The sequence below is a fragment of the Nematolebias whitei genome, chromosome 12, assembly GCF_014905685.2.
Source record: "Nematolebias whitei isolate Nwh7 chromosome 12, NemWhi1, whole genome shotgun sequence".
Classification (NCBI taxonomy): domain Eukaryota; kingdom Metazoa; phylum Chordata; class Actinopteri; order Cyprinodontiformes; family Rivulidae; genus Nematolebias; species Nematolebias whitei.
Window position 1 is genome coordinate 44,754,986 of NC_056509.1, and position 26,893 is coordinate 44,781,878.

A 26,893-nucleotide genomic window follows, 5' to 3' on the forward strand; every position below is an offset into this window, starting at 1 on the left:
ATATATATATATATATATATATATATATATATATATATATATATATAAACTAATCAGAACATCACAAGTAAAAGAATACAACATTAAGACACAGATGCTAGTTCACTCTAGATTAAAAGCCAATTAAAAAAAGTGTTTTTAAACAAGTTTTAAAAACAGAGCGTGACAGGGCCTGCCTGACCTTCAGCAGCACAATTGTCTCTATAATGACCAAAATGTCACAAATGTTTTTGTCTGAAATACTATTTTTGACCAATCTTGAAATATTAATTCTTGTATTAAAAATATTTCATTCATTCTGATGCATGCTCAATAATCCAGGTAGAAAAATCTAAAAAAGTTAATTCTGGTCCTCTGGACATTCAAAAAAAACAAAACAAAGCAAAACACAAAAAAAAAAGTAGAAATGTTTTGTCTTTCATCTGAAAGACTTCCTCAGTCTGAGGTGCTGTGTTCAGCTCAGTCTTATAAATAGCACCTTCTCAGAGTGGATCAACCATTTTGCTGCTGACAACCAAAAACAGCTGCTCACATGATCAAGGGGGACCATTGTTAGGCTGATGGTCCTCCTTGATCATGTGAGCGTGTCCAGAGACAACACACAGAGGTACTGCAGAGTTCAGATAAAATCGATCAGCTCACATAGTTCCCTCCGGAAAGATCCGTACGCTCTCGAGGGGTGCCGAGGGGTGCCGAGGGGTGCCAAAGATGACGTCTGATAGAATCCAGAATCCTGAAATGATGTCAGATTCAGCTGGGCCCATCTGATTGGTCTGTAGACTTCCTCGGTGGGAGGGGCAGAGCATCAAGGTTTACTAAACTTCCAGGCGAATTAAGATAAGACGGCCTGTCAAGGCCAGTCAGGATCCAAATTCAGATAAACACAATTGTTTTGGGGACAGGCAGAACTTAATGACATCGACCTCGAGTCTGTGTTGGTCCACTCGATTCTGAAACGTTCAAATTAAATGGGCACACCAATGGACTATGCCTGAGAGTAATCCCCGAGATCTGCTCCATCCTGCCAAAAGGATTAAAAATCTTAGTTTATTTTATTGAGTTGCTGCTTTTTGTCTTTAAATTGTGGATTAAAGGAGTTAAATGCTTATTTTTGTCACAACAGCCTTTTTAAAATAATTGTCATATATAAAGACAAAAAAAACAAACAGTTGAGGATCTTTAAAAAAAAACATGGATAAATACAGCATCTTGTGAATTTACTTCTTTGTGATTACATGTTTAGAAAAAAATCTTGGATTGGTTTAATTTAAAAAGTGGCTGCATTAGGATACAAAAAGAAAAACAATATTGTATATAACCAAAAATGTCCATGCTCAGTTATATCAATATTGTATTAATATTATATCAATTAATATTATATCAATATTGTCCTGTGATCTTACTCGTGTAAACAGGCAACAGTATGGGGAAATAAATTCATTAATGAGGCTTGTTTTCTCTCATTCCCAAGAAGGTTTGGTACTTTTTTCTTGTTCCGAGTCCTTCATCCAAAGCATCAATTAACCTCCCAGGATGCGGACCGTTTGTCAAACTGTAGAGTTTTTCTCCACGTTGTCGTTGCCACATGATATCACAGCAGTCCTGCTCCCTCCGACTAGTTTTAACTGATGTTTTCCTGCAGATTTCAACAGTAGCGCTTGATTTTGATAAATTCTTCACACCAGGATGTTTGTTCCATGCTGAGGGTGTTTTAATTGTGTGCCAGCAATTAATAATCTGTCGTGGCTTTAATTTAAATGCGCAGCCAAACAATACTTTTAAATGTACATGTTTTTTTTAGCTGACTCATCATGTAATGAGAGCATGAGTTCAGAAGTGTTTGTGGTCAGTTTGTTTCAGAAATGATTTTTAGAAGCTTTTCCTTTTTAATACATCATGCCCCAAAATCTGTTTGGTGGTAAATCCTAGGGAAGAGTGAATTTATTATAAATATCCTGAACCAGATAGTTACTGTCAGTCCTCACAGTTCACAGCTTGAATTTATACAAATTAATAAAATGTGCATTTAAAGTTCTTCATGGTTTACAGCCATATTTACTTTTTTCATCCTTTACTGCAGCACTGCAGCTGTTCTGTCCCAAAACCAGAGGCGCCACCAAAAGGAGAGCCAGGGGAGGCTGAGGCCCCCCTTTGTAATTTGCTGGCCTCCCAGTCTGTTAGCAAATTATGTCATGAACTCCTGATGGCCACCAAAGCTAACTGGCATTAGCCAAAACAAAGATGGCTACAATTCAGTGAGTTTTACAGATATTAAGCTAAGATTTGGTGCGTCAGCAGCTGAGAGTCACTCCTGACACATGCTCTGAGCTATAAGGGTTTGTGCAAGACAAGTTTAAACATTCGGCGTGCAAGACAGCAAGTGATATTCATCTTTACAAGGAATGTTCGTTTCAATCATAAATATCAATTAGAGAGACAAGAGGGCAGGCTTTAAGGATTCTTAGCTACATCAAGTGTAAAAATAAAAAAAAGAGCAAAGTACCTACATCAGAAGGTGATTATCTACAGTAACGTACACAGCGCAGAATAATTAAAATTCTGGTATGGGTTTCTGTTGTTGGTTAACAGTAGCCTCATCTGGCCACCTTTGAGAATTTTCTATTCAAAACCTGCTGAGATACACAAAATTAATGTCTAAAGAAAATGTTGTCATTGTCATCACATGGGTGCATGAATGAGGTAGAACAAAAGTTTGTGACTCGGGTCCCAGTTTTAGCTCAGCAACAGACAGCAGTAAAGTAAAAACAGACTTTAGTAGCGTAATAAGGCAATAAAGCCAACAGATATATGTTGTTGTGATTGATTGGTGTCAATCACAACTAATTATGTGTAACTAGGCAAAAGGTCCTTCTCCTACTCCGCTCCTGTTTCCTGGAATATATTGCAAAAAGATCTGAAGCTCTCGACCGTGACCTCTCCAAGTACCTTTAAACATCTGTTAAGTTCCTGGCAAGAACCGATGCAGACATGTTCCTGTTTTTAGTTTTATACACCGCCTCGTAATCTAGCTGGGGTTTTTTTGTTGTTGCTACATTTCCTTTTAATTATCCTTTTAATTACCAATTTGTTTTTAATTATATATAAAAAAATAAAATAAACAAATTTGTATGAATTATTTGTGAGTATCTATTGTTGTCGTTGTTGTCCACTTTTGTCATCACTCTTTGTTAAACTTCAGGAACCACACAGTCCTGCAAACATGGCATTATTAGAACTTTTAAACTCTACAAGACTTTTAAAAAGACTATTTTTGTTACCCTAATCAGTACCACTTTACAATAAGGCTCCCCTTATATATGGCTAATTAATAGTTTATAGGTATATTATTAATTCCTCTATAAACACTTTATGAATCATTAATAGCTGCTTATGATGCGTTAATTAAGGGCAAGAAAGAGACAAAATTGACCAGTTTCTTGTCAAATAGTGAGCCAAATATATCACCTATATATTTACATTAAACATTTCAGACTAAGTTACTACCTTGTAAGTGCAATAAGCATTTGTAAACCTTTTTTTAGCATATAATATTGTACTTTATCACTGCATTAAAAGTATCCATAACTAATATATCCCAAAGAAATATAGGTTTACAAATGCTTATTGCACTTGTAGTAACTTAGTCTGAAATGTTTAATAAGACAACTCTAGATTAAATATATAGGTGGTATATTTGGCTCACCATTTGACAAGAAACTGGTCAATTTTGTCTCTTTCTTGCCCTTAATTAACGCATCATAAGCAGCTATTAATGATTTATAAAGTGTTTATAGAGGAATTAATAACACATCTATAAACTATTTATTAGCCATACATTTAGGGAGTCATATTGTAAAGTGGTACCCAATAATCTAGTATCAGACATTTTTAAAAAGGTTTTAATTCAAAAGCTTGACTTTTACGTCCTTCCAAAAACTGATTAAAGTCCCAGTTTTTTTTTTTTTTTTTTTTCTACAGGCAATAAAAATAGAGGAAGAAGTGTTGCAGCTGAAAAGAGATCTGCTGATTTGAATGACTTAGAAGTCGTATTCTCCAGGAGAGTTTGAAACTGCCTTTAACGTCTCAGTAATTAACTGAACTAATGGACTTCATGGGTCCCATGGGGCAGTTCCTGGCTCAGATCCAGCCAATCAAAAGTTGGTAAAATTGGTGTGAGAGAGAAACAGCTGCTCCCCTCATGAAGGCTGGCTTTTTTTTCCTGCCGTTTTTCTGAAATAAAAAAATAAAAATTCTAGCCAGGCTTTAATGAAAAAACAACAAAAATAAAGGTGTTTATTTCTTTTGATCAGCACTGAAGCTTAGCAACAACCTAAATTAGCAGAACTCCATTCAGTCTCTCTGAAAAACATCATTAGACCACAATCTGCCAATGCTTTTATCTCTCTGCTCTGTTTTTAATTAAAAATGTTTCTGTCATATCCTCTGACCCAAACACAGGACTGAGCAGACAACTGATAGAAAACATATATACACATATATATATATATATTTTACTATAACATCAGATACACCATTTAATACACCGTATTATATTATATTAGCATGTATCTTACCTTGTATAGCGTTTTCTTTTTTTTTATAGTTTATATTATTTCTATTTTTGGGTGTAACTGGGACCTTGAGTACACAGTTTCATTCCACCTCATGTACCACATATGATTTGGGACAGTGGTGGCGCAGAGGTTAGAGAAGATGGGCCTGTGATCAGAAAGTCACAGGTTCAACTCCCGGTACCATCAACATCAAAATGTGGTTGGAAAACGTGAAACACCCACACCTCCCTCCACCCTCACTGGCCCCACTCTGGGCGTTGAGCAAGGCTCTTAACCCCCACGACTTGCTCCCAAAAACAGGTCCATCTTGACAATGAGTTCTCTTGACTCATTGAGAATACCTGTATAAATAAAAGGTAAATGAAAAAAAAAAAGAGTTGAATGACAATAAAGAAACGAACCTTGAGATAATTCTAAAACAGACAGAAACGGGTCTTAACAGGCATATAAAACGGCATATGGTGAGGATGTGTGTCTGTGGCACAGAGCTCACCTTTCAGCATGGTTTAAATGTGCGTTTCACTTCCTGTGTGTGTCAGACCGTCCACGAGGAGAAGGCGTCCCACGAGAAGGACATGAGCAACATACGAGCTTGCTACGAAGAGGAGGCCAACCAGATGAAGGACAGCCAGGCTCGGGCTCTGGAGGAAGTCACCAAGAAGCACAGAGTGACCCTGGAGAACGCCCTGACCAACGCAGAGAGGGACAAGAACCGCCTGCTGGCTGTGAGCACACACACACACACACACACACACACACCATACTGACGCCCTCTCTCCTCCAAGGTTTAATCAAGTCAGAATAGTTGAACAGTGTTAGAATAAGAAAAAATTAAGAACGCCTTTTTATGCCAGAGTTTTCAGCTGAAATCGTCACGGTGAGAAGAGACAGAATTGTAGCTGTTAGGGTCAAACCTTCCAAATGACGTCTGAGATCACACAGGATGTGTTTGCACTCGCAGTGTGTGTGTTGAGGATGACCCTCAGCTGCTGCAGCACCACACTTTAGCTCAAAGACTGGTGTGGTTGAATCGGAGTCATTAACAGGTTTGACTAAAACGACTGCAACTTCATCATTTTTCAACATAAAATCATCTTCAGCTAAAGTTTCTAGGCCTTTAATTTCCACACAAAATGTATTTTGTGTGGAAATGTTATTAAATGAGGTGTAAAACAGACTGTTTATGTGAGGCTAAACAAAAATCTGGATGTACAAATGAGGGATATAAACACTGTGGTGGTACTAACTTTAAATGTTAGAGTTTAGGTTAGCTAACAGAAGGAGGAATGAGTTTATACACAGTAGCTTTGTACTATAGTACATGCTCAGTTTTCTCTTTTCCGTCCCTCATGGTGGATCAAGGGGTAATCACAAATACCCTCTGTTCATTTGTCCATCTGTAGATGTTGTCAGCATGATAACTTTAAATAAAGGTGAGGTACTGACTTCCATTATGGTGTGTAGCTACATCTAGGGATAAGAAAGTTTCCTTATGAACGTTGGGTTGCCATGTCAAAATCTAAGATGGCTGCCATCATATATGTCTGTCCATCTTTTGAGCTGGATAACTTGAAAAATAAGCAACATTCCGACTTCTATTTTGGTGTGTGGATGCTTCTACGTGTACTAAATGTCACTATCAAAAATGGGGTTACTACATCAAAATCCAATATGGCTGCTACCCTATGTACAGGATCATGTATATATCGTATATATCATATATATATATATATATATATATATATATATATATTTATATATATATATATATATATATATATATTTATATATATATAAAGGTGTTTTAAATCCTTCCCATACTCGTGCAATATTCTAAACAATGTTTCTAAACTCTAAACGCACTCAAAGAGCACAGAATGTCATGATTTCAGCTCCCTGTCTCCTCTGTTCTTTGCCACCTGCAAGTGCTCTTGGCCACGCCCACTTCTCAGCTCTGCACGGAGAACAGATGATCAGCTGCAGCAGTAAGGGCTGCACAAAGGTGCAGGAGGTGCTAAATAATTTAAATTTATTTTAAATAATAACTTCATGCCAATCATGTGGGTCATCCATCAATCAGCCAATTGTGTGCCAGGTCCAATCTTATTTTGAAAAAACGTGATAGAGCATGTTCGCGATAAACAAAGTGATTGAACTGCGAAGTAGCGAGGGAATACTTCGCGGTTCAATCACCCCACTCGAAAACTGTCTGTACAAACAGCGTGCAACACAGACGTGTCTCTATCTTCACCACCACCCCCACATCTACAAAAAATCACGGAAGGCATGAGCACCCTGCAAAGGCAAGTGAACCTAGAGGAAACACTGATACTATCCACCCCATCATTTGAGGAAACTGTGCTTTCTAGTTTTTATATTGCTTAAAAGTATAGTCTGTTCAAATGATGAGGTGGCCTTTGTGGTGACTGAAAATTAATCAATGAATGGGGGCCAAGGCCACCATTGGCCACTCCCTGACTCCACCCATTTGCAACAATCTGTCACTCTGTGCCGCCTCGGACAAGAAAAAAAAACTATTGGTACGTCTGTTATTCTAAAGTGTGACTCCTACCTCCTTGAGGATCTTGCACCAAAAGTATTGTGTACTTGCATTCTTTGTGTACAGTCCAGAAAAAACACTAACTTCAAAAACTACTAGCATTCACTAGTCAAACATAAAACCTTTTGTGTTTATTCAAAGTAACTGTTAAAAGCTTCACTCTGAGAACAGACCCACCGGCTAGACAACTGAACAAGTTGATACACAATGTAAAAAAAAGAAGTAGATTTTATAATAAAAAAAGATAAATGTGCAAGAAGCTCTTCTCACTTTACTTCTTTACACCAGATCTAGATTTATAACTGTTGAATGGTGCCGTTTCAGTGAGTTTGATTTTCTAACAGTGACTCGGTGAAAGCCCAAGATTTCAGCTCTGTGTTCTGCTTTTACTGTCTGCCACAATGTCTGGTTCTGTCGCAGCACTTGGTGTGTTGGTGCTGGATCTGGTGATGGGGGAGCGGTGACTGACACACCCTTCACCCCGGCTGCACATGTTTTAGTGTCATCAGGTGGACTGGGAGCCTTTTAATGCGCCAGTGTGAATATCACAGTTGGATCATTATGAAAAAAACCAACACAGATATTAAAGATGAATATCACTTGTGTTTATTTACCCACTGACGTGCTGTCTGCTTCTGAAAAATACTTATAACAAGCTGTTACACTCAGAGTATGTGTTGAGGATGACTCTCAGCTACTACCACATCAAATATCAGCTCAGTATTTATTAAATTACCTGATTTATAGTCATGTCTGTGTTGGCTGTGGTCTGTTAGCTACAGCAGCCATCTTGAGTCTCACAATGTTAAGCAGTTGTTTATGCACATCCAGTGTATGTTTACTGAATGTTGTATTAAAATCATCCCTGATGTTCATGAGATATTTTGCTAACAGGCAGGCAAAGCTGACTTCAAGTAGTTAAGTCCAATATTTTAAACACATTTCTTGTGCAGTTTATTAGTGCTCAGAATATGTGTTCAGTCTCAGCTACTACCACACCAAATTCAGTATGTGAAATAGACAGAATTGCAGCCATTTTCCATGGCTAAAGTTGATGCGGTGTGGCATCCATTTTGAATCGGGTCAGCTTATTGACATTAATACAAACGAAGAGGAAATTGAAGCCAAAGTGGCTGTTTTTTTGGTAGCTGCCATGTTGTATTTTTGCACCCAGAATCAGTAAAGCTAGAATGTGTAGTTTCAATATGAAAGTCCCTAAATGTTCGTGGAAAACATAAAAAAACATAAAGGTAAGAACCACACGAATCAACAGAACCAAACATGTGAAAAGTTATCTGGTGTGTATTTTGGTTTTCTTAGTCAGGAAAATGTCTGATTCATTTATATGGAGGGGGCGGGGCTTAAAGCATGTACACCACAAGCGGCTTCAACTTCCAGGTTCTGTTTCTGTTTCTAGCTATCATAAATCTCAACGAGTTGACTTCAAACTTTAACTAGTTGTACATCCAATGATTACTTTTTATCAATAATAGAAATATTGGAAAATGTAAATGTTGAGCTGCATTTGTCTGTTAATCTTGGCGGGGGTTGTGGTGTGTTGTGTTCTGGTTTAGATGTTTTTAGTGTTTTGTTTATATTTCTGAGTTAATTGACTCTGAGTCTACATTGGTTTAAAAATAATATTTCTCCCATGTTCAAGTTGTTTTGTCTCGTTTTCTTATGAATTCCAGTCAACGGTACGTTGTGCTTTATTTTGTGTAACTTTTTCATCTCTGGAGTTTCTTCCTGTCAGGTTTTATTTAGCTGATTGGTTACGTCTCGGCACCATTCTGTTGATTATCACCGTCTGTGAGTTTTGTTGGGATTTGTCTGTTCTTTGCCGTAGCTTTGTGTTCCGTCTTTGTCCCTGTCGCTGCTCTTCATGTCGTCGTTCTCGTTGTGAATTTCTGTTTGTCTTGTTTTTATTGCCAGCTTTGCTGCACTCCTAGTTACTGAACAGTTTTTGTTCTTCTTGTTTTCCTGCCTGCTGTTTACATTTGGGTCTTAATTTGTCCCCTCAGGACAACATCAAGCTGAAAACAGTCTGATTTTACAACAACAAAATAAAATAAAATAAATAAAACAACATTAAGCACAATCGATTCACGCTGTAAAACAAGCACAGAAACACTGTTTGGAACGTCTGCGTCCTAATGCATTAATTATAAGGAGCAACGCACATTGAAGTTCACCACAACATTAACAATTGATACAACTTGCAGTTAATGTTCCTGCCTTCTTTCTGTCCTGCAGGATTGTATTGCTCCCCATTAAAGGCTGAGTATTACCTTAAAAAATGTGTTTTGATGTCTGAGATTTAAACTAAACTCAGTCCATCTTACAGTATGTTGAGAACAGTGCTTAATTTGTAAACCAAACGGTGCCGGAACGCAAGTAGCTGAGGGGGGGCGCTAAGGGTCATTTCCTGCATTCTGGTGTATTTTAACGGGCTGTTAAACATCTATGTGTTAGATATTTATCTAGACTGGTCCTGACACACCCTGTCAAAATAAGAGTTCCTGGATCCTGTTCTGGCTGAGATGTGTTGGTAACAGACACACAAACACGAGCAAAAACATTATTACCCATCTTCACCCTTTGACAGCGATAAATAAAAATTATGATAATAATAATAATATAACTCGCACAATGGAAGAATTCCTGGAACTTGTATTTATGTTCAAACTCTTTCTCTCCGGGATTTATTAGAGCAAATATACGATCCTGCTGCTCCGCCAAACGGTAAATAACTTTGGGAAAGAGCGCTGCTGCTAACAATCATTTCTGTTATTCATCCATCCATTCATCCATCCATCTTTACCCGCTTCTTCCTTTTCGGATCATTTTTATTCCTTACAGTACAAGTGGAAGCAAATAATGCCATAAAAGTCTGATTTGATGTAAAAGTACAAAACAATAAACTTTAAGCTGTAAAGTCAAATGTTGACGAGTACATTTACTGAAGGGATGTGCAGACTTTAGTGGTGTAAATGCTGAGTCAGCATTCATAGTTCGTTTATTTTCCCTCTGTACATTTTTAACAATGTAACACTTCTGCTTACTTTGTGTCCGTTTTAGCTATTCATAACTCAAAACGTTCAGCTCATTCAGGGGATGGGTGATGCGACTTTTGTTTTTTATAACTCTTATACTTGTGAAAATGTTGTACTTTATTTACAAACATTTTTCCCATGTATTACTGAAAGTCAAGTCAAGTCAACTTTATTTATAGAGCACATTTAAAACAGAACCTGTTGTCAAAGTGCTTAACAGCAACAACAACAGATCTGCCTCTTTTAGCTGTTTTATGCTAATTTTAGCTTTTTCAGCTAATTCCACATTTTTTCACTTATTTAAACTTTTTTTCAAATGTACTCTCTCCACTTCGTTCTGGTAATTTAAGCTTCTTTCTGTTTTTTCAGCTTCTTTTCAGCTGTTTTTTTTGTTTTTTTTTGGCTAATTTCTGCTTTTTTCAGATCAATTCAAAATTTTTGTGGTAATTTCAGCTACTTTCAGCCTAATTAACGTCTTTATGCTCCTTTCAGCTTTGTCTGCTTGTTTAATCTTTTTCTGCAATTTCAGCTTCTATTTAGCTGTTTTATGCAAATGTTATCTTTTTCAGCTAATTCCATATTTTTGGAGCTCATTCCAGCTCTTTCTGCTTCCCTCTGTCTTTTCAGCTACTTTTCAGCTATTTCTTGCTAATTTCAGCTTTTTTAAACTAATTTTGTAATTTTTGTACTGATTTCTGCTTATTTAAACCCAATTCAGCAAATTTGGGATGATTGTTCTGCGTTATTCGGCTAATATAGGCATTTTCTTCCATTTCAACTACATTTAATTGTTTTTAGCTAATTTCAGCTGTTTTTCTGCAAGTTATTCTGCAATAAGCATTCACACTGCATTTTTGCAGGAAATGCAATTTCTCTAGTTATTGTTCCCATACATGGAAGTGATTGTTGGAGAATTGAAAAAGCAGATTAGCTGACAAAAATGATCAACAGGAGTAAAACTGCCGGCTAATTTCACTTAGAAGGTTTTCATTAATGAATTCATATCTATTAAATCACGTTAGGAATGTTTGTTGGTTAAAGTGAAAGTATGTGTCTAAAATCAACATGTTTCATGTTTAGACTCCTGCGGAATATCATCTGTTTGTCGAGGATCTCTTTAAACTAAAGTAAACCAGAAAGAGGGTATTGTAGTGAGTAAGAGGCTGGCAAATGAGTCCACCGACGTGGGTGCACATTTATATTTATCACCTATAAATGGCATCCAGGACTCCCCTTGGTTGAGCTTCTGTCGCTGCCATCGAGTTACAACAGAGCTCCAAAAAGAGCAAGTATAAAAAAGATACTCAGTGGAAGCAGGTTCTGGTAATGGAGCAGCTGATGGGAGCCACATGTGGTGACTTCTTCCACCTGTCTGATGAGTCATGCAGGTGAAGAGGGCATTGACAGCGGCAGGTGCTATTTAAAGGAGACGCAAGCTGAGGCTCCTCGTGGAAGCTGCATATTCACGTTGTGTCGGCAACAGTTTGAAGAAATCATCAAGTAAACGTCACTATATGTGATGAACCGTAAAAAGGAAGCATCCATTTTCAGCCTCACCAGAAGATATTTACATAGCGTATTTTGATATTCGTCACTTTTGCTCTTTCAAACGTGAGAAAATTAAGCTTGTTGTAGCTGTGGAGGTTTGACATTTAAAAAGCTGCCGAACCCATAGATGTTTAAATTTAAAGTCCCGCCTGAACGCTGATGACATTTACCTCGTGTGTAACTGCAGGAGAGTCAAAAGTAAGTAGAAATTAGAGCAGGCCGAATTGATGGGACAGATGTGTTTTGTGTGTCGGTGTGTTTGTTTCTAAAGCCTGCAGCTTTAATAATTCACTGCTTCTTACTCACAGAAGTTCCTCCTTCTGCCCAAACTTCCTGTTCGCTCTCTTCTAGGACGGAGGCTTTTCACTGCTTGTCTGCTGCATATTCTATCGGATATATTTTTACTTTTACATTTTTCTAACTCCTGCAACGAACAGAAGCATTTCTGAACCAATCTCCTCTTTTCTCTGATTTATGAATGTGATTCAAAAAATGCAACTCACTCTAATGTATCTTGGGCTAAACGAGAATGTCCACTAAGAGGAGTTTCTGCTTTTGCACATGTTCTACAGAACTGCCAGCTGCAAGAGGAAATTTAGCGTATCCTTTCAAAATAAAAGAGAAATGCATCTACTTTTAAACAACACTGGCAAAAACATGGAAACAACTCAATGAGGGTGTCACGGTTTAACTGGCAGTTGGACCCAAAAATGCAGACTGGCACAAGGAGCTTGAGAAAATAACGAAAAACGTTATTTAACAAAGCAAAACGCAAAAAAAAAAAAAAACCTTACAAAATACTTGAGGAGAATTTTTATTGATGCATTTATTTTTATTTTTTTATACTTGAGGATAATTTTACAGGAGTGCACAAGGAACACAAGGACCGGATGTGGCGCGAACCCTAAAAATGCTCGACTGAGGAATGACTGAGAACAGATCGAAGAGTGACTGCAGATGCGACTGAAAGCAGGAACAGGTGTGAACAGGTGTGAACAGGTGTAACTGGGCGTGGCAGGCTCACTGAGGGAGCAGAAAACTGACTGAGGAGAATCACTTAATGGCACAAGGAAACACAAGGTCTGATACAAAGAAAACTCGAGCAATTTATGTAAACACAAGAATCACGAAGCATGAATAAACTTAATGATATAATAAACTAACAAGAAACAATCATCAGAGTGGATCAGGTTGAGCTCAGCAAAAGCAACTTTTGTATTTTAATTTTTTTGGGGTTGTCCATTTAGATCATTATTAGTTTGTTTTTCTTGTCCCTCAACATAGAGTGAAGAGGGGAAATTGGAAATGTCCTCGGTCCGTTCGTCTGTCTGTCCGTGTAGAGAGCATGATAACTTGAAAAGTAAGTGAGGTACCTACGACTTCTGTTTTGGTGTGCGGCGACATCTAGGCATTAAAACCCCCCACTATTGACAATTAGGTTGCCAAGCCAAAATCCAAAATGACCACCACCAAATATAATTGTAAAACAACCACCCCAATCATTTGAACAAACTATGCTGTCTAAGTTTTGTATTGCTTAAAATTATAGTTTCCTCAAATTAATGGGTTGGTCAAAGATTAATATACGTTGGTCAAGGCCACCATTGGCCACGCCCTAGCTCCGCCATTCCACCTGGTGGTGGATAAAACTCCTCCCTCTACTCACCAGAATCCGTCATTCTGTGTCACCTCAGATAATAAAAATAAACTTACCTCTGTTCTACAGTGTGACTCCTACACACTTGAATATCTCAAAAACACCAGAAATTATCCATCCATCCAATTTCTTCCGCTTATCCGGGGTCGGGTCGCGGGGGTAGCAGCCTAAGTAGGGAGGCCCAGACTTCCCTTTCCCCAACCACTTGGTCCAGCTCCTCCGGGGGGATCCCGAGGTGTTCCCAGGCCAGCCGAGAAACATAGTCCCTCCAGCATGTCCTGGGTCTTCCTCTGGGTCTCCTCCCGGTGAGACGAACACCTCACCAGGGAGGTGTCCAGGAGGCATCCTAAACAGATGCCCGAGCCACCTCAACTGGCTCCTCTCGACGTGGAGAAGCAGCGCGGCTCTACTCTGAGTCCCTCCCGGATGATCGAGCTTCTCACCCTATCTCTATGGGAGAGCCCAGACACCCTGCAGAGAAAACTCATTTCGGCCGCTTGCATCCAAGATCTTGTTCTTTCGGTCACAACCCAAAGCTCGTGACCATAGATGAGGGTGGGAGCGTAGATCGATCGGTAAATTGAGAGCTTCGCCTTTTGACTCAGCTTTCTCTTCACCACGACAGACCTGTACAGTGCCTGCTTCACTGCCGACGCTGCACCTATCCACCTATTGAGCTCGCGTTCCATTTTTCCCTCATTCGTGAACAAGACCCCAAGATACTTGAACTCCTCCACTTGGGGCAGGACCTCCTCCCTGACCCGGAGAGGGCACTCTACCCTTTTCCGGCTCAAGACCATGGCCTCGGATTTGGAGGAACTGATCTTCATCCCGGCCATGTCGCACTCGGCTGTGAACCGCTCCAGTGAAAGCTGTAGATCACAATTTGATAAAGCCAGTAGGACCACATCATCTGCAAAAAACAGAGAAGCAATCCTAAGGCCACCAAAACAGATCCCCCCAACACCTTGGCTGCGCCTAGAAATTCTGTCCATAAAAGTTATGAACAGAGTCGGTGACAAAGGGCAACCTTGGCAGAATCCAACTCTCACCGGGAACAAGCCCGACTTACTGCCGGCAATGCGGACCAGGCTCTGACACCGATCATACAGGGACCTAACAGCCCGTATCAAAGGGCCCGGTACCCCATACTCCTAGAGTACCCCCCACAGGGTTCCCTAAGGGATGCGGTCGAACGCCTTCTCCAAGTCCACAAAGCACATGTAGACCGGTTTGGCAAACTCCCACACACCCTCCAGGACCCTGCTGAGAGTGTAGAGCTGGTTCAGTGTTCCACGACCAGGACGAAAACCGCACTGCTCCTCCTGAATCTGAGGTTCGACTATCCGACGGATCCTCCTCTCCAGAACCCCCAAATAGACCTTACCAGGGAGGCTTGAATATCTCAGCAACACCAGAAATTACAGCTTGTTTAATAAGATTTCAGTTTGTGACGTTAAAATTTTTATTGTCTGCTGCTTAAAGGGACAGCAGTGTTTTTGATGTTCTTTGTGTTCTTGGATCTGTTTCTGTTCCAAAATATCTCATGAACCAGTGGACAAATTTTATTGAAACCCAAAAAATAATCGGTGTATGTAAATCTTGACTTGACTTTTCAAGCCTCATTTTCAAGCCATATTTGTGTTTTCTGTTTAAAAACTCAAATATGGCTAAAACTGATTGAAATAATGAAATTTCCCTTTGGGATCAATAAAGTATATTGGTTGATTGATTAACTCGGTCACTTTAAATTAAATTGTGCTCTAACCTCAAAGTAATGAAGTTGCTCGTGATGCTTTTATAAGACTCAAATGCAGAAATTATTGATTTCTAATAAGACATTACAGCTCCAACAATGCTCCTTTTCTTTTGGTGTTTCGATTGTAACAAAACATTCCTGTCAGGATGACTTGGTATGTGACACGAAACACTGAACATGTCCTGTGGGATTTAAAACAGAAGTCAGGACCAGTTCAACCAGCATGAAGCAGCTGTGCCAAACCCCAGCCAACAGCTGATTCGCCTGCTGCAGAGGCGTATTCTTCCACCGGACTAAAATTGGCTGTAATGATGCCTAATCTCCACCTAGGCCTTGTTCCGCTCACGCACGGCCGTCTGAAGGGGAGTCATCAACCGTTCTCCTGCATCAGTTACATAATGAGGACGAGGTTTAAATGAGATTCCACTGCAGACCTGATGCAAGCTGACAGATACATTAAAAGGAGGCCGCTATGCATTTTTTATGGTTTCTATTATTACTCATGAAGGCAAGAGGTGATAATGTTTTTGCCTGTGAGTTTGTGTGAACGTTTGTACTGTTAGCACAATCTCTGAAGAACAAGTCTGAATATGAATGAAACTCTTGGAAAGTAATCGAGTTAAAATCTAGACCTGACTGACTTTTGAAGTCATCCTTATTAAAGATGTCTGCCACAGTCAACTGACCTAACTAAATACACCAATGCTATAACTCTGCTCATTTTACCAATACTGAGTTGAAATTGAGTGCGGTAATAACTGAGCATCGTCCCCAACACATATTTTGAGCACAACACATTGCACGACATCTTGGCTTAAAACCTTGACAATAATAATAATAATAATAATGCGTTATGTGTTGTAATCATTGTATGTTCCCATACAATGGAGAAATTGGCTCTCTTCTTTTAGCCCATCAACCACCAGGTGGATCAGTGGGCAGCTATAGAAAGTGCCCAGGGAGCAACTGGGGATAAGGTGTCCTGCTCAGAGACACTACGAGATGTGCAATGACCAGAGGAATGAACCCAGGACCTTCGGGTCCTGAGTCGGCTGCCCTTAATTTGAGTGAGATGAAGGACAGTGGCAGGACGAACATTGAGGCTGAAAGGCAAGAGGTTAGGGTTAGGCTTAATTGGCTTGACCCTGCAACTCAGGAGCTGCAACAAAGTGTTAGTGTTGGGAAAAAACAGAATCCCCACCAAAATGGCTATAAATCAGTGAATTTCACAGATGTTGATGTTGGTGTGGTGGTAGCGGATGATACATGCTAACATAAGCAAAAGGCTGCACATAATGTTATTTTCAAGGTTTAACCAAAATTGCAAGAACTCCATCATTTCTCATCATAAGATGTTTAGTCTAAAACTCTGACATGAAAGGTGTGGGTGATATGCATTCAAAACAAAGACTTGCTTTGGTTTTGATGCTGTGATTTCCATGACTTCACATCCCCTGCCATTGTTCCCTCCTGTCCAGTGTTTGTGTGGCCTATGTCCAGACAGAAAGAGAGACAAGGAGGAGGACAGGGAGTCTGTCACCTTCTCCATCAGTCCTCTCTCTTCTCTTTTCTTCACCACGGCTGGCCGGACGCACGAGAAGAAACGCTTCTTCGTCCCTCGGTGCTTCGTCACCTCATCCTGCTGTCGTATCCAGGTTTAATCTACTAAATGATCTTTTCTTCCATCAGCGCTGCTCTTTCATCACTTTAAATTTTAATGAGTTTTCTGTCAGAAGGCTGCATTTTGAATTTAAATGAATTGATGAAAGAGCCTCAGTTTCAAGCTGCAAGGTACAAAAAAAATAATAATCCTGATGTGTTATTATCGATTTTATTTTTTCTTCTGGCTTTCAGTTCCAGCATTCTAACGGCCCATCGTGCTCTTTTGTCACTTTGACACTCCACGTAGTTGGAATTAGACTTGGAGCATGAGGTTGTTTTTTTCTTATGCCCACATCTAATGGTTGAACCTCCCAGGTACCAAAGAAACAGGCTCCTGGTGTATCTGAAAACATATACATCTAATCTCAACAGTTCTTTTTCTTTTGGCTGCTCCCTTCAGGGGTCACCACATCGAACTAACTCATACGAAGACTTGGCAATTGTTTTTACGGCGAATGCCCTTTCTGATGTAACCACAGACCTCAGAGCTACCACAGCCCTCCCTGTGGAGCAGAGAGCTGCCATCTAGGGTGAGCAGATGGTGGAGGTTAAGGGCTTGGGGCAAATATGGGTGGTCAAGCCGGCAACCTTCCAATCACAGGCTCGCCTTCTCTACCCTCTGCTGAAATGAGACCTAGACGAAACATTGCAACTAAAAGAAACCGTCCAGAGGATCTGACTTAGCTTTGTTGGATTTTTCTACCTGGATTATTGAGCATGAATCTGGATCATCCTTGTAAGGTCCGTGTAAGAAAAGCATCATATTACTGCTAAGAAACATGCAGAAATACATGAAGAGGGTTTCTAAAATAGTTGTTTATTATTGTCCAATGTCGAAAAATGAATGCGGACAGTATTGTTTTTGCCCATGTGTGTGTGTGTTAGCAAAATATCTTGTGAACCACTGGAGATATTCTAATGAAACTTTCAGGAAGTCGTCAATGACAGATCTATAACTGATTAAGTTTTGGACTCAAACATCTTTATTTACACGAGATTTATTTTCAAGTTCTGATAAAATGGCTCTGTCCTTCCTCGACATCAGCTGATGTTTGGCTTTAAAGTTGACGGGTGATATGCATTCCTTCAAGGAATGCTAGACATACATTCGTTTGTTTGTTTCTTCATTTATTTTTTTAGTTTGAGGTAGAAAGAAGCTCCAGGCAGACGTTTTTTAGACCTGATAAAAGCAGTGGGTTTTTTAATAAGGTATAAAATGATACATTGTTTTTATTTAATTGCACTTTATGATGGATTTTTAAAAATATTATATAATCAGAAAGTTGGCCTGCTTTAAGGCCGTACGGGGAAGTTAGATTCAGATAAGCCACAGTTGTTGATTTTTTTCAGGCAGACTGTTATTTCTCGTCAGCCTTGAGTCCTGCTGGTGCTTTCCATGATCCAAAATGGCCAGATTTGTGGGCATTCCACTGGTCTGTGCTTATTAGCGCCCTCCAAGGTCGTCCCCAACATGCTGGCGAGTTCCAGAAGTCGCAAGTGGTCTACGATTCTCACAAATCACTTCCATTTTAAGGTTGAGGTCGTAAATCAGCTGAGTTTGAGTGTTCGAAGCACGAACCAAACCTTCACATAAGGTCGGCAGCTTCGCCATGGCTGAAACTGATGCCGCCGTCTTTTTTAATAGCCGATAACATTGGTGTCCGACGGTGCCGAAAAGCAGAAACCTTGCTATCATAAATCCAATGATGTAAACATCTTTGGCGTCCTCCTGAGACAATACAGAAAGGCACATCAATTTCCATCCCCTCACGGATCCATATCCATGCCGTACCCTGCTGCATGCGTCTCAGCGGGGCATGAGGGCTCTCCAGGAACCTGTCGCTTGGTTGAAAAAACTTTATCAATTGCGTTGAAAGTCCAGCTGACCAAATCCATGACAGTAATTTACGATTCGGAAGATGTGTAAATAGAAGCTCCGATACACAGGACAGAGAGCAAAAAAAGCAGGAGGGAGATGGGAGAGGGAAGAAGAGCATCCATCTTGTTCGAGAGTGAGTGAGAGAAAAAAAAAATCACCATAAAGAAGACTAAGATGCATGAGGTTCAACTCATTTGCTACCTATAGATGTACAGTATTAGATACAATCAGGGCCAACGATTGCCCAAAATAGAAGCAATGTAACTATAAAGTTTTTAATTATATACAAGCACAATTATGTATTTTCTTAGTCTATATGAGTAAGACGTTTAGCTCCTTTCACAGATTACTCTGTCATTCAGCAGCCAGCTCACATCTTTAAAGGAATCTGTTAAAAGAATGGTTTGCTCTTGAATCATTTTAACTCCGTGACGTCTCAGCTGTAAGTTACTATTTTGTGTTCAAAGGCCACAGTAGTCGAGAAGAACGTTTCCTTCAAAGAACCTGCATCAAACGTCCAATCAAACATCGGTGCACCGTTTCTTTTACCTTGTCGCTCTTGCGTTTTGTTTTTTCCCAGGAGATGGAGCTGCAGTTTGACAGGGAGCGGCTCTCTCTGGAGGAGCAGAAGACGCTCCTCGGTCAGCAGCTGGAGGAGCTGCGAGACGAGCTGACGTCCAAACTGCAGGCCGCCACCGCGGAGGTAAGACACGACCGCCAGGAAACGCTCTGAAACCAGCTGAAACTCACACATATTCACATATTTAAGTGTTTTTTCTTCTGCTGCTCACAGCTACAGTAACTGGGTGTGAGGCGCGTGCACGTTGAGCTGTTAATGGCGAGGTTTAGTGTCAGTTTAGGTGCTACGCTGAAGCTTTTTGTTTGTTTTTGAGCAGCAGTTTCTTCAAAGTTCACTGAAATTCTACTTTAGATGTCAACAAGCTCAGTTTGTCTTTGAGAAAATAGTTTTTCTCAACTTTTATGTTTGACTTTTTACTGGGAATAAAACAGAAATCGTGTTTCATAATGAAAAGAAAAGCTCTTAAACAGTCACTTAAATAACATGTTTGTATCAACTTGAGAATTTAATTGAAAAAAATAGAAGTTTTATACTCTAAATTTCTAAATTTTTATTAAATTTCTCAAACCGCAGAATTAATCCTGACTTTCAAGACAAATATTTTGAAGTTATGAACTGCATATTTTACCAGGATGATGAGTTACATTTTATTTCCCTTTGGGATTAATAAAGTATTTTTGGATGTGAATTTAATTTAATTTTCAAATGGTGAAACTATTCAAAAATCAGAAGCAAATCATTTACAGGAGCATAAAAAGGACAGAAATGTTCAAAATCATTTGTTTATAATAAAATAAATCCAAACTGAGCCTCGAGGTTGTGGCCGTTTATTTTCCAGTTGAACCCTTTTTTCATTCTGAGTGTGAATGAAGCAGTTTTATTTACCTTCAAACTATGAAAGAGTTTAACTCTGATTCATTAAAGCTGAACTGAGAAGCTGAAAGATTAAAGTTTGAAGCCACGATCATCATAAAGTGTTTAAATGTTGAAATTCTGTCTGGGAAAACATGTTTTGATAGATATATATTTTTAGTTTAGTTAAAGATCTTGAAAATTTTCACTGAATGGTTCACTGTGTTCAAACTCGTCGTGACGTTGTTTGTTTGTTTTTGTTTTTTGTTGTCGTTTTGGGCACAGATTTACCATCGTGTTAAAGCCGACTCAGCTTTCTCGCTGTTGTTTTCCTGTTTCTTCTGTGCATTTTTTTGCTAACTACTTCTGCACACTTTAGGATACGTACTGCCTCTATTGTTGAATTTTTTATGCTCCGTTTTTAGCTGTTTTTTCACCTTATAGCTATTGTTTTGATGGTTTTAGCTCTTAGCTACTCCTGTTTGTTTATACTGTTCTGTTTAACTAAACTTGTCTTTTGCGTGTTTTAACTTCTGTTCTGCTTGTTTTTGCATTCACAACTCAGTTTCTAATTATTTAGCAACTTTTAGCAGTCATTCCATCATATTTCTTCAAAGAAATCTAATATTGTGGCACGTTGCTCATTTAAACATTTGAAGTAGAAACAATTATTCAACATGTTTTTCATAAAACAATATTTTATCTTTAATGCCTTTTCCCTCTGATAGTGAGGGTTTCTTTTTTTATTTGTTGAAGGGTGCTTCAGGCTGGACTGTATTTATTTGTTATACACTCCTGGATCTCTGCATGCCATTTTCTGTTATATCTTTGGCAGAAAGAAAGAAAAACCCACTTTGCTGAACTCAAATTGTTGATGTCATTAAAGGTTCCTGCCACACTGAGAAACAGCCTGAAGTGCAACCGAGGAGAAGCTGTCGATGCATTTTACTGGAACTCTCTGTCTGCAGGTGTCTCGGCTACAGCAGGAGGTACAGAAGGGGGAGCAGAACTTTGGAACAGCTGAGGGGCAGATCTCCACACTGAAGGAGGCGCAGGACAAACTACTGGAGGAGCTGGACGCCACCCGGGCCCGGCTGAGAGAGACCAGCAACCTTCTGACCGCCCTGCAGGTCAGACACGTTCCTGAATTTCTGATTTTAACCGTTCCTGCAAACCCTTTGTTCACAGCGCATCCTCACTGCTGGTTCTGGTACCAACAGACAAAATGTTGGTTTCTATTTTCAAGGCCGTTTCAAAACACTTTTAAGTTGCAAAAATCATATTACCAAGAAAATAAACGGCATGAGGCAAACTCTCCATCCAAGGTCACATTAAAACGTGTCTGTTCCTCAGGGAGAGCTCGAAACCCAAAAACGTCAACATGAAGCCAAACTCATCACCACAAAAGAAGAAGAAAAGCTGAAGATGGACAAGATGGCGCTGGAGCTGGAGCTGAAATGGACCGAAACACTCAGGTGAGCTTCTTATTATCCTTTAATAAGTTCAAAGCACTAAAACAAACTGGTTTGTTTCTCTGTGTTTTGTTTCCACTAACAACTTAAACTCACACACACACACAAGTTTGTCTTTCTTTACAGAAACTTTCCAGGGACTTTGCATTGGCTTCCATTCATTATTCATTCATTTCTGTTACCTAACCCTGACCCTAAACCAGGGGTCTGCAACCTGTGGCTCTGGAGCTACAAGTGGCCCTTTAGTCTTTCATATGTGGCCCTTTGAGGCTTTGAAGCTCTTTCCTTTGGTCCTAAAATGTAAAAATATCAATAAATGTCCAAATTCATTGTATGTTTTTAGTTTTATAATGTCACCCCAACTGGCCAGAAAAGCCACCCTCCAATGACCTCTAAGAAGCCCATGGGCCACCAGTTGATAAGCAGGTATTGTGACTCCAGACACATTTTAGTGAACGAAGGGGCAGAAATGTCTCTTTTGATCAAAAAGATTGCAGACCCCTGACCCTAAACCTAACTCCTAACTCACCAATGGCACTGCTCCTTATGGGGCCCAGACTTTGGGCCCCATAAGGAGCAGTTTGTCCTCACAATGCAGTTTGTGTTGGAAAAACGGACCTCACAAGGAAAAAAAAAAACAAAGATGCACACACACAGGTTGTCATCTGTTTCCCAGTGTGGATGGACCGTGACGCAGCATTAACCTTGGTGGGCTCTGCAGCTCCTCGGCTTGATCCGGTGCTAAAGCCCCCGGCTCACGGTCTCTGTAAACGTCTGTTGAACCTTTGAAGTGTGATTTTTGCAAAAAGCCACAAAGAATTAAATCGACTCGCTTTAGGTGTGAACCGGTGTTCCTTTCACACAGTGGCACTGGCAGCCGCTAAACAACTCAAATTGTTCTCATCAAACTATGAAAAAAAAATAAGTTCTAAAGTTTTTACGCTCAAAGACAAGTTTGTACTTTTGATGTCAGAATGATTTTGGACTCTAATTAATGCCAGCTGAAGGGTTATTACTAATTTAAATCAGAAGCTAAATTTCCTCTTCACATTATTGGCTTCAGAATGAGCAGTTTTTGACATAGCTCTCAGAAAAACAGCTCAGTTTATGTATACCGAGCCAGTTCACAACAAGTCATCTCACAGTCCCCTACAGAAATAAAACAAGTTCATCCGTTCCAGTTTATTCTGATTATAATAATATAATCATTATCAATCAAAGGAGGTCAGCAGATTACATTAAACCTTTACTTCAGCACAATAATGTTGACAACAGTGGAAAGGAATGATTCCCTTTTATCAAGAAACCACCAGAGCCAGGTTCTGGGTGGACGGCCATCTTGGGTTTGAGAAGACAGGAGAGAGACACAAACGGAGGATTGGTCCAGGTATTGTTTTTATGTGAAGATAAAGAAATACACAGATTAGTGTCGGCAATAATAAATACACATGTGAAGAGTAGAGTGCGTAGACAGCAGCGGGGTAACGAAATGTGGTCATCTTTTCTATAGCAGCAGAACGAAGGGATAGCTCAGGAAATGAGGGTGACTGAGATGACTTCTGTTGTGACTTGTGGCTAAATAAATAAACTGAAGTGAATTGAATTGAAAGCCAAATCAACCCTAACTATAGGATATATCACAAAGCCTGGTTTTAAAGGTAGACAAGTCAGCCTCACATACAAAAACAGGGTCTGTTCCATAAGAGAGGAGTCTGGTAACTGAAAGCTCTGCTTCCTATTTTTCAAACTCTAGGAACCACAATTAAACCAGCATCTGTTACGAATTAATGTCGTTTTGAAACTGCATTGTTTTCAACGCAGATCATTGTCCGTTTGTGATACTTGTACTCCTGAACCTTACTGCTGCTTTTGATACTGTTGACCACAGTATCCTTATATCATGGTGATGGGGGAAGTTATGTAAAGGTCATGGATGTTTTCACTTACTAATGTTAAAATAATATAGAACCATGTATGTGAAGTTAAGAGAGTCTTTCTGTTTACTCAGAGAGGAGTCTGATAACTGGTAAACTCTGACGCCTTCAACAACTGAGTTGTGAAGCAGAGGTCGTGTCTTGACCTTGTCTCTGTCTGTTAACGGGAAACTAAGCTTTTTCTAATTCTGTCCGCGGGCTGACCTTGGACCAGAGTGTCATGTAACATTATGTATGCCTCTATATTAACTCTGCCCCCTTGCAAGGAGTAAACTGGAGTGAAAAATCTTCTTGGATCCTTCTGTGTGACTTACTTGATTAATGAGTTGATGATAGGATAATTAACTTATCCAACACATGGTTAGAACACTGGGTTGGGATTACAGGTGCAGCATTAGAGTGGTTCTATTCTTATCTGGGTGACATAACTTTTTGTGTTAATGTTGGTAATATTTTATCTACTTCAGTGCCTCTTACCTGTGGGGTTCCACAGGGCTCAATTCTCGGACCCTTTCTGTTTTCACTGTATCTGCTCCCTTTGGGGTCTATCCTGAGGAAACATGTTCTTTCGTTTCATGGTTATGCTGAAAACCAAATAGTTCATGCACAATTCACCCTCTGTTAAAATGTCTTGATAACATTAAGGCATGTATGGCTTCAAATTTTCAAGTTTCAACAATCAGAAAACTGAAGTCATTGTGTTTAGCCCTATCTCTACAGCTGTATCTGTTCCTGTTAACCTTGATTCTCTTGAGCCATATCTTAAACAGTCTGTTACAAATAAGGATGGTTTTGGACTCTGGTTTTAAGTTTAATAAACATTCTGTTCTGCAGAAAAGCTTCTTCCAATTAAGGTAGATAGCTATGCTTACGTCAGTGTTGACCAGACCTGAACTTGAAAAACCAGTCCATGCATTCATTACAACCCGGCTAGACTACTGTAACACGATTTATGTGGGGGTCAGTCAGGTCTCCATTTCACATCTCCAGCTTGTCCAAAATGCTGCAGCTCGGCTATTAACAGGAACTCGTAGGTTTGAGCACATTTCACCAGTTTTATCCTCCCTTCACTGGCTCCCTGTACGTATCAGAATAGATTTTAAAATTCTCCTGTTGACCTTTAAGTGCCTTAATGGCCTTGCACCCTCATATCTCTCTGACCTAGTTCAACCATATGTTCCTTCTTGGATGCTGCGACCATCGTCGCTTGGGGTGGCTGCATGTTGGAGTAGCTCTGTTACATTCGTTCTGAGTTATTGCTTTTGAAAACATTAATTCCTCTTTTTTCTGGATGTAAATCGCTTTTTTCAGATTATTATTTACTCTAATATTGGATGCTGTGCAGCTGGAAGGATTGTTACTGAAACCTTTTAACTTTTGGGCATTTGTTATGATGCGTAACCATGGCAACAAGGTGTTCTTTTTTTTAACAACTGGGAGCAGCTGATTAACATCTCAAAAGCTCAAATACCTCAGCTACAGCCTAAATCCCAAATACGTTGAAAAGGAGGCGCCGTGGACGAATTCCCGTCAACCTGGTGGTGGTGCTCAAGTACCTGACCACTGAGATCATGGAGCTGGTGAAAAACTCGGCTCGTGACAATGGGAGGACTGGGATCGTCCCCCGGCACCTTCAGCTGTCTGTCCGTGGCGACAAGGAGCTCGGCAGCCTGCTGGGAGGAGTGACCATCGCTCAGGGAGGAATTCTGCCAGGCATCAGGGCGGTCCTGCTGCTCAAGAGGACCGAGAGGCACGCCAAATCTGACAGCAAGCTGGATCCAGGTGGCTGGATCATATCTGTGGCCAGATTCTTTGGATTCGCTGCAGGAGCTCCTTCCTGCCCACAGCTATCAGCATCTAACTACTCGAATGAAACCAGGATGATGAGCTACAACAACACTTAATTTCGTTTTGGGATTAATAAAGTATTTTTGAATTGAATTGAATCTGACCAGCTGCTTTTGGTTGTACCAAAAAACAGGTTGAGTCTCAGAGGAGATCGAGCTTTTTCTGTCGTGGGCCCTAAACTCTGGAACAATCTGCCCCCCCAACATTAGACAGACCACTTGAGTCTCTGCTTTTAAATCTCTTCTAAAAATACCTGTTTTCACTGACGTTTAACACAGTGTGATTTGATGTAATATTTTAGTTTTGTTTATTTATGTTTTTCTTTTGTTGCTTTTAATTACATGTTGTTATAATGTTTAAATTAATTACTTCCATTTGTTTTATGTTAAGCACTTTGGTAACAGTTGCTGTTTTAAATGTGCTTTATAAATAAATTTGACTTGATATGATTTGACTTCAGAGTTCGTCATACTGGTGAGTCACTGTATTAATGTCAATTAATTATGACAAAAAACAGTTTTGTCTTTTTTAAATATTATGTGAGCTGCAGTTAGTGTCCATTTATCCCTCCATTCCCAAGTCACTGTGTTTCATGTACGAATGGTAGAAGAGTTCATGAGGAACTCTATGATGAAAGTGAAGTTGACGTTTGGCTTTTTGTTCGCAAAATGCTGTCACTTCATTGTTTTATTCTTCGAGGCATTTGTGTAAAGTTGTGTCATAATTAATGTGTGAATCCTTGAGTTATGTGTTTTGATAGGTCGCATTGACCTTTGACTACCAAAATGTCCTCACATCATGCTTGAGTGCTTGTACATTTCTTGTTTATAACAACAACAACAACAAAAAACTTGAGGCTTTTCTGAAATTCATTGCAGACAAAAAACATGAAAAACTGCCTGAAACGTGTTTCAAGGTGACTGCTGTGATTCTTGCAGTTGGCATAAAACTTTAGTTCTCGACTGCTCAGAAACCAAAACGTTCCTAACTTTGTCAAAACTTGACACTCCAAAATGAATCTCCTATGAATCTAGTCCTCCTGACTAGAGTTGCATTCGAGCCGAAAAAATCCGTCCTGACCCGGCCCCAGCCGATCCGATCAAATTAACTGTAATTACAGGCCCGAACCAAAAGAAAACCACATTGTTTTTATTAAGCTTTTACTGCTTTTGTAAGCAAATCAGTTTGACGTAATATTTTAAAAATGTAGTTCAAAGAAAGGAAGATATAAGATTTCTTGTTTCACCAAATGATATTAACAAAATGAATAGCCTAAAAAAAAAATCAACTCTAAAGATAGGCTAATATACAGATGAACACAAATATTTTTAGAGCAAAATTATTTGGAAAAATATAGAACAAGGCTATTTTAATTGAACGCGCTGCTCGCTTCTGTCACGTTTCTGCCCCTGCCTGCCATAGTTTCTGTCCATCACGCCTTGTTTATACTGCCAAGCTCAGTTTGCCTATCACCCAGCCTTCAACTCTTCCTGCTCCTTTCACTCCATGCCACGC

The 26,893-nt window shown here is 39.6% G+C and overlaps 1 protein-coding gene across 1 annotated transcript in view; it reads left to right on the plus strand.

Moving 5' to 3' along the window:
* fam184ab (family with sequence similarity 184 member Ab) overlaps positions 1 to 26,893 on the plus strand; it is a 96,567-nt gene that overhangs the window by 17,362 nt on the left and 52,312 nt on the right. The window contains exons 7-10 of the mRNA XM_037685952.1: positions 5,114 to 5,299; positions 19,273 to 19,395; positions 21,093 to 21,254; positions 21,478 to 21,599. Coding sequence (XP_037541880.1) covers positions 5,114 to 5,299; positions 19,273 to 19,395; positions 21,093 to 21,254; positions 21,478 to 21,599 — 593 coding nt within the window. The remainder of the gene's footprint in view (positions 1 to 5,113; positions 5,300 to 19,272; positions 19,396 to 21,092; positions 21,255 to 21,477; positions 21,600 to 26,893) is intronic.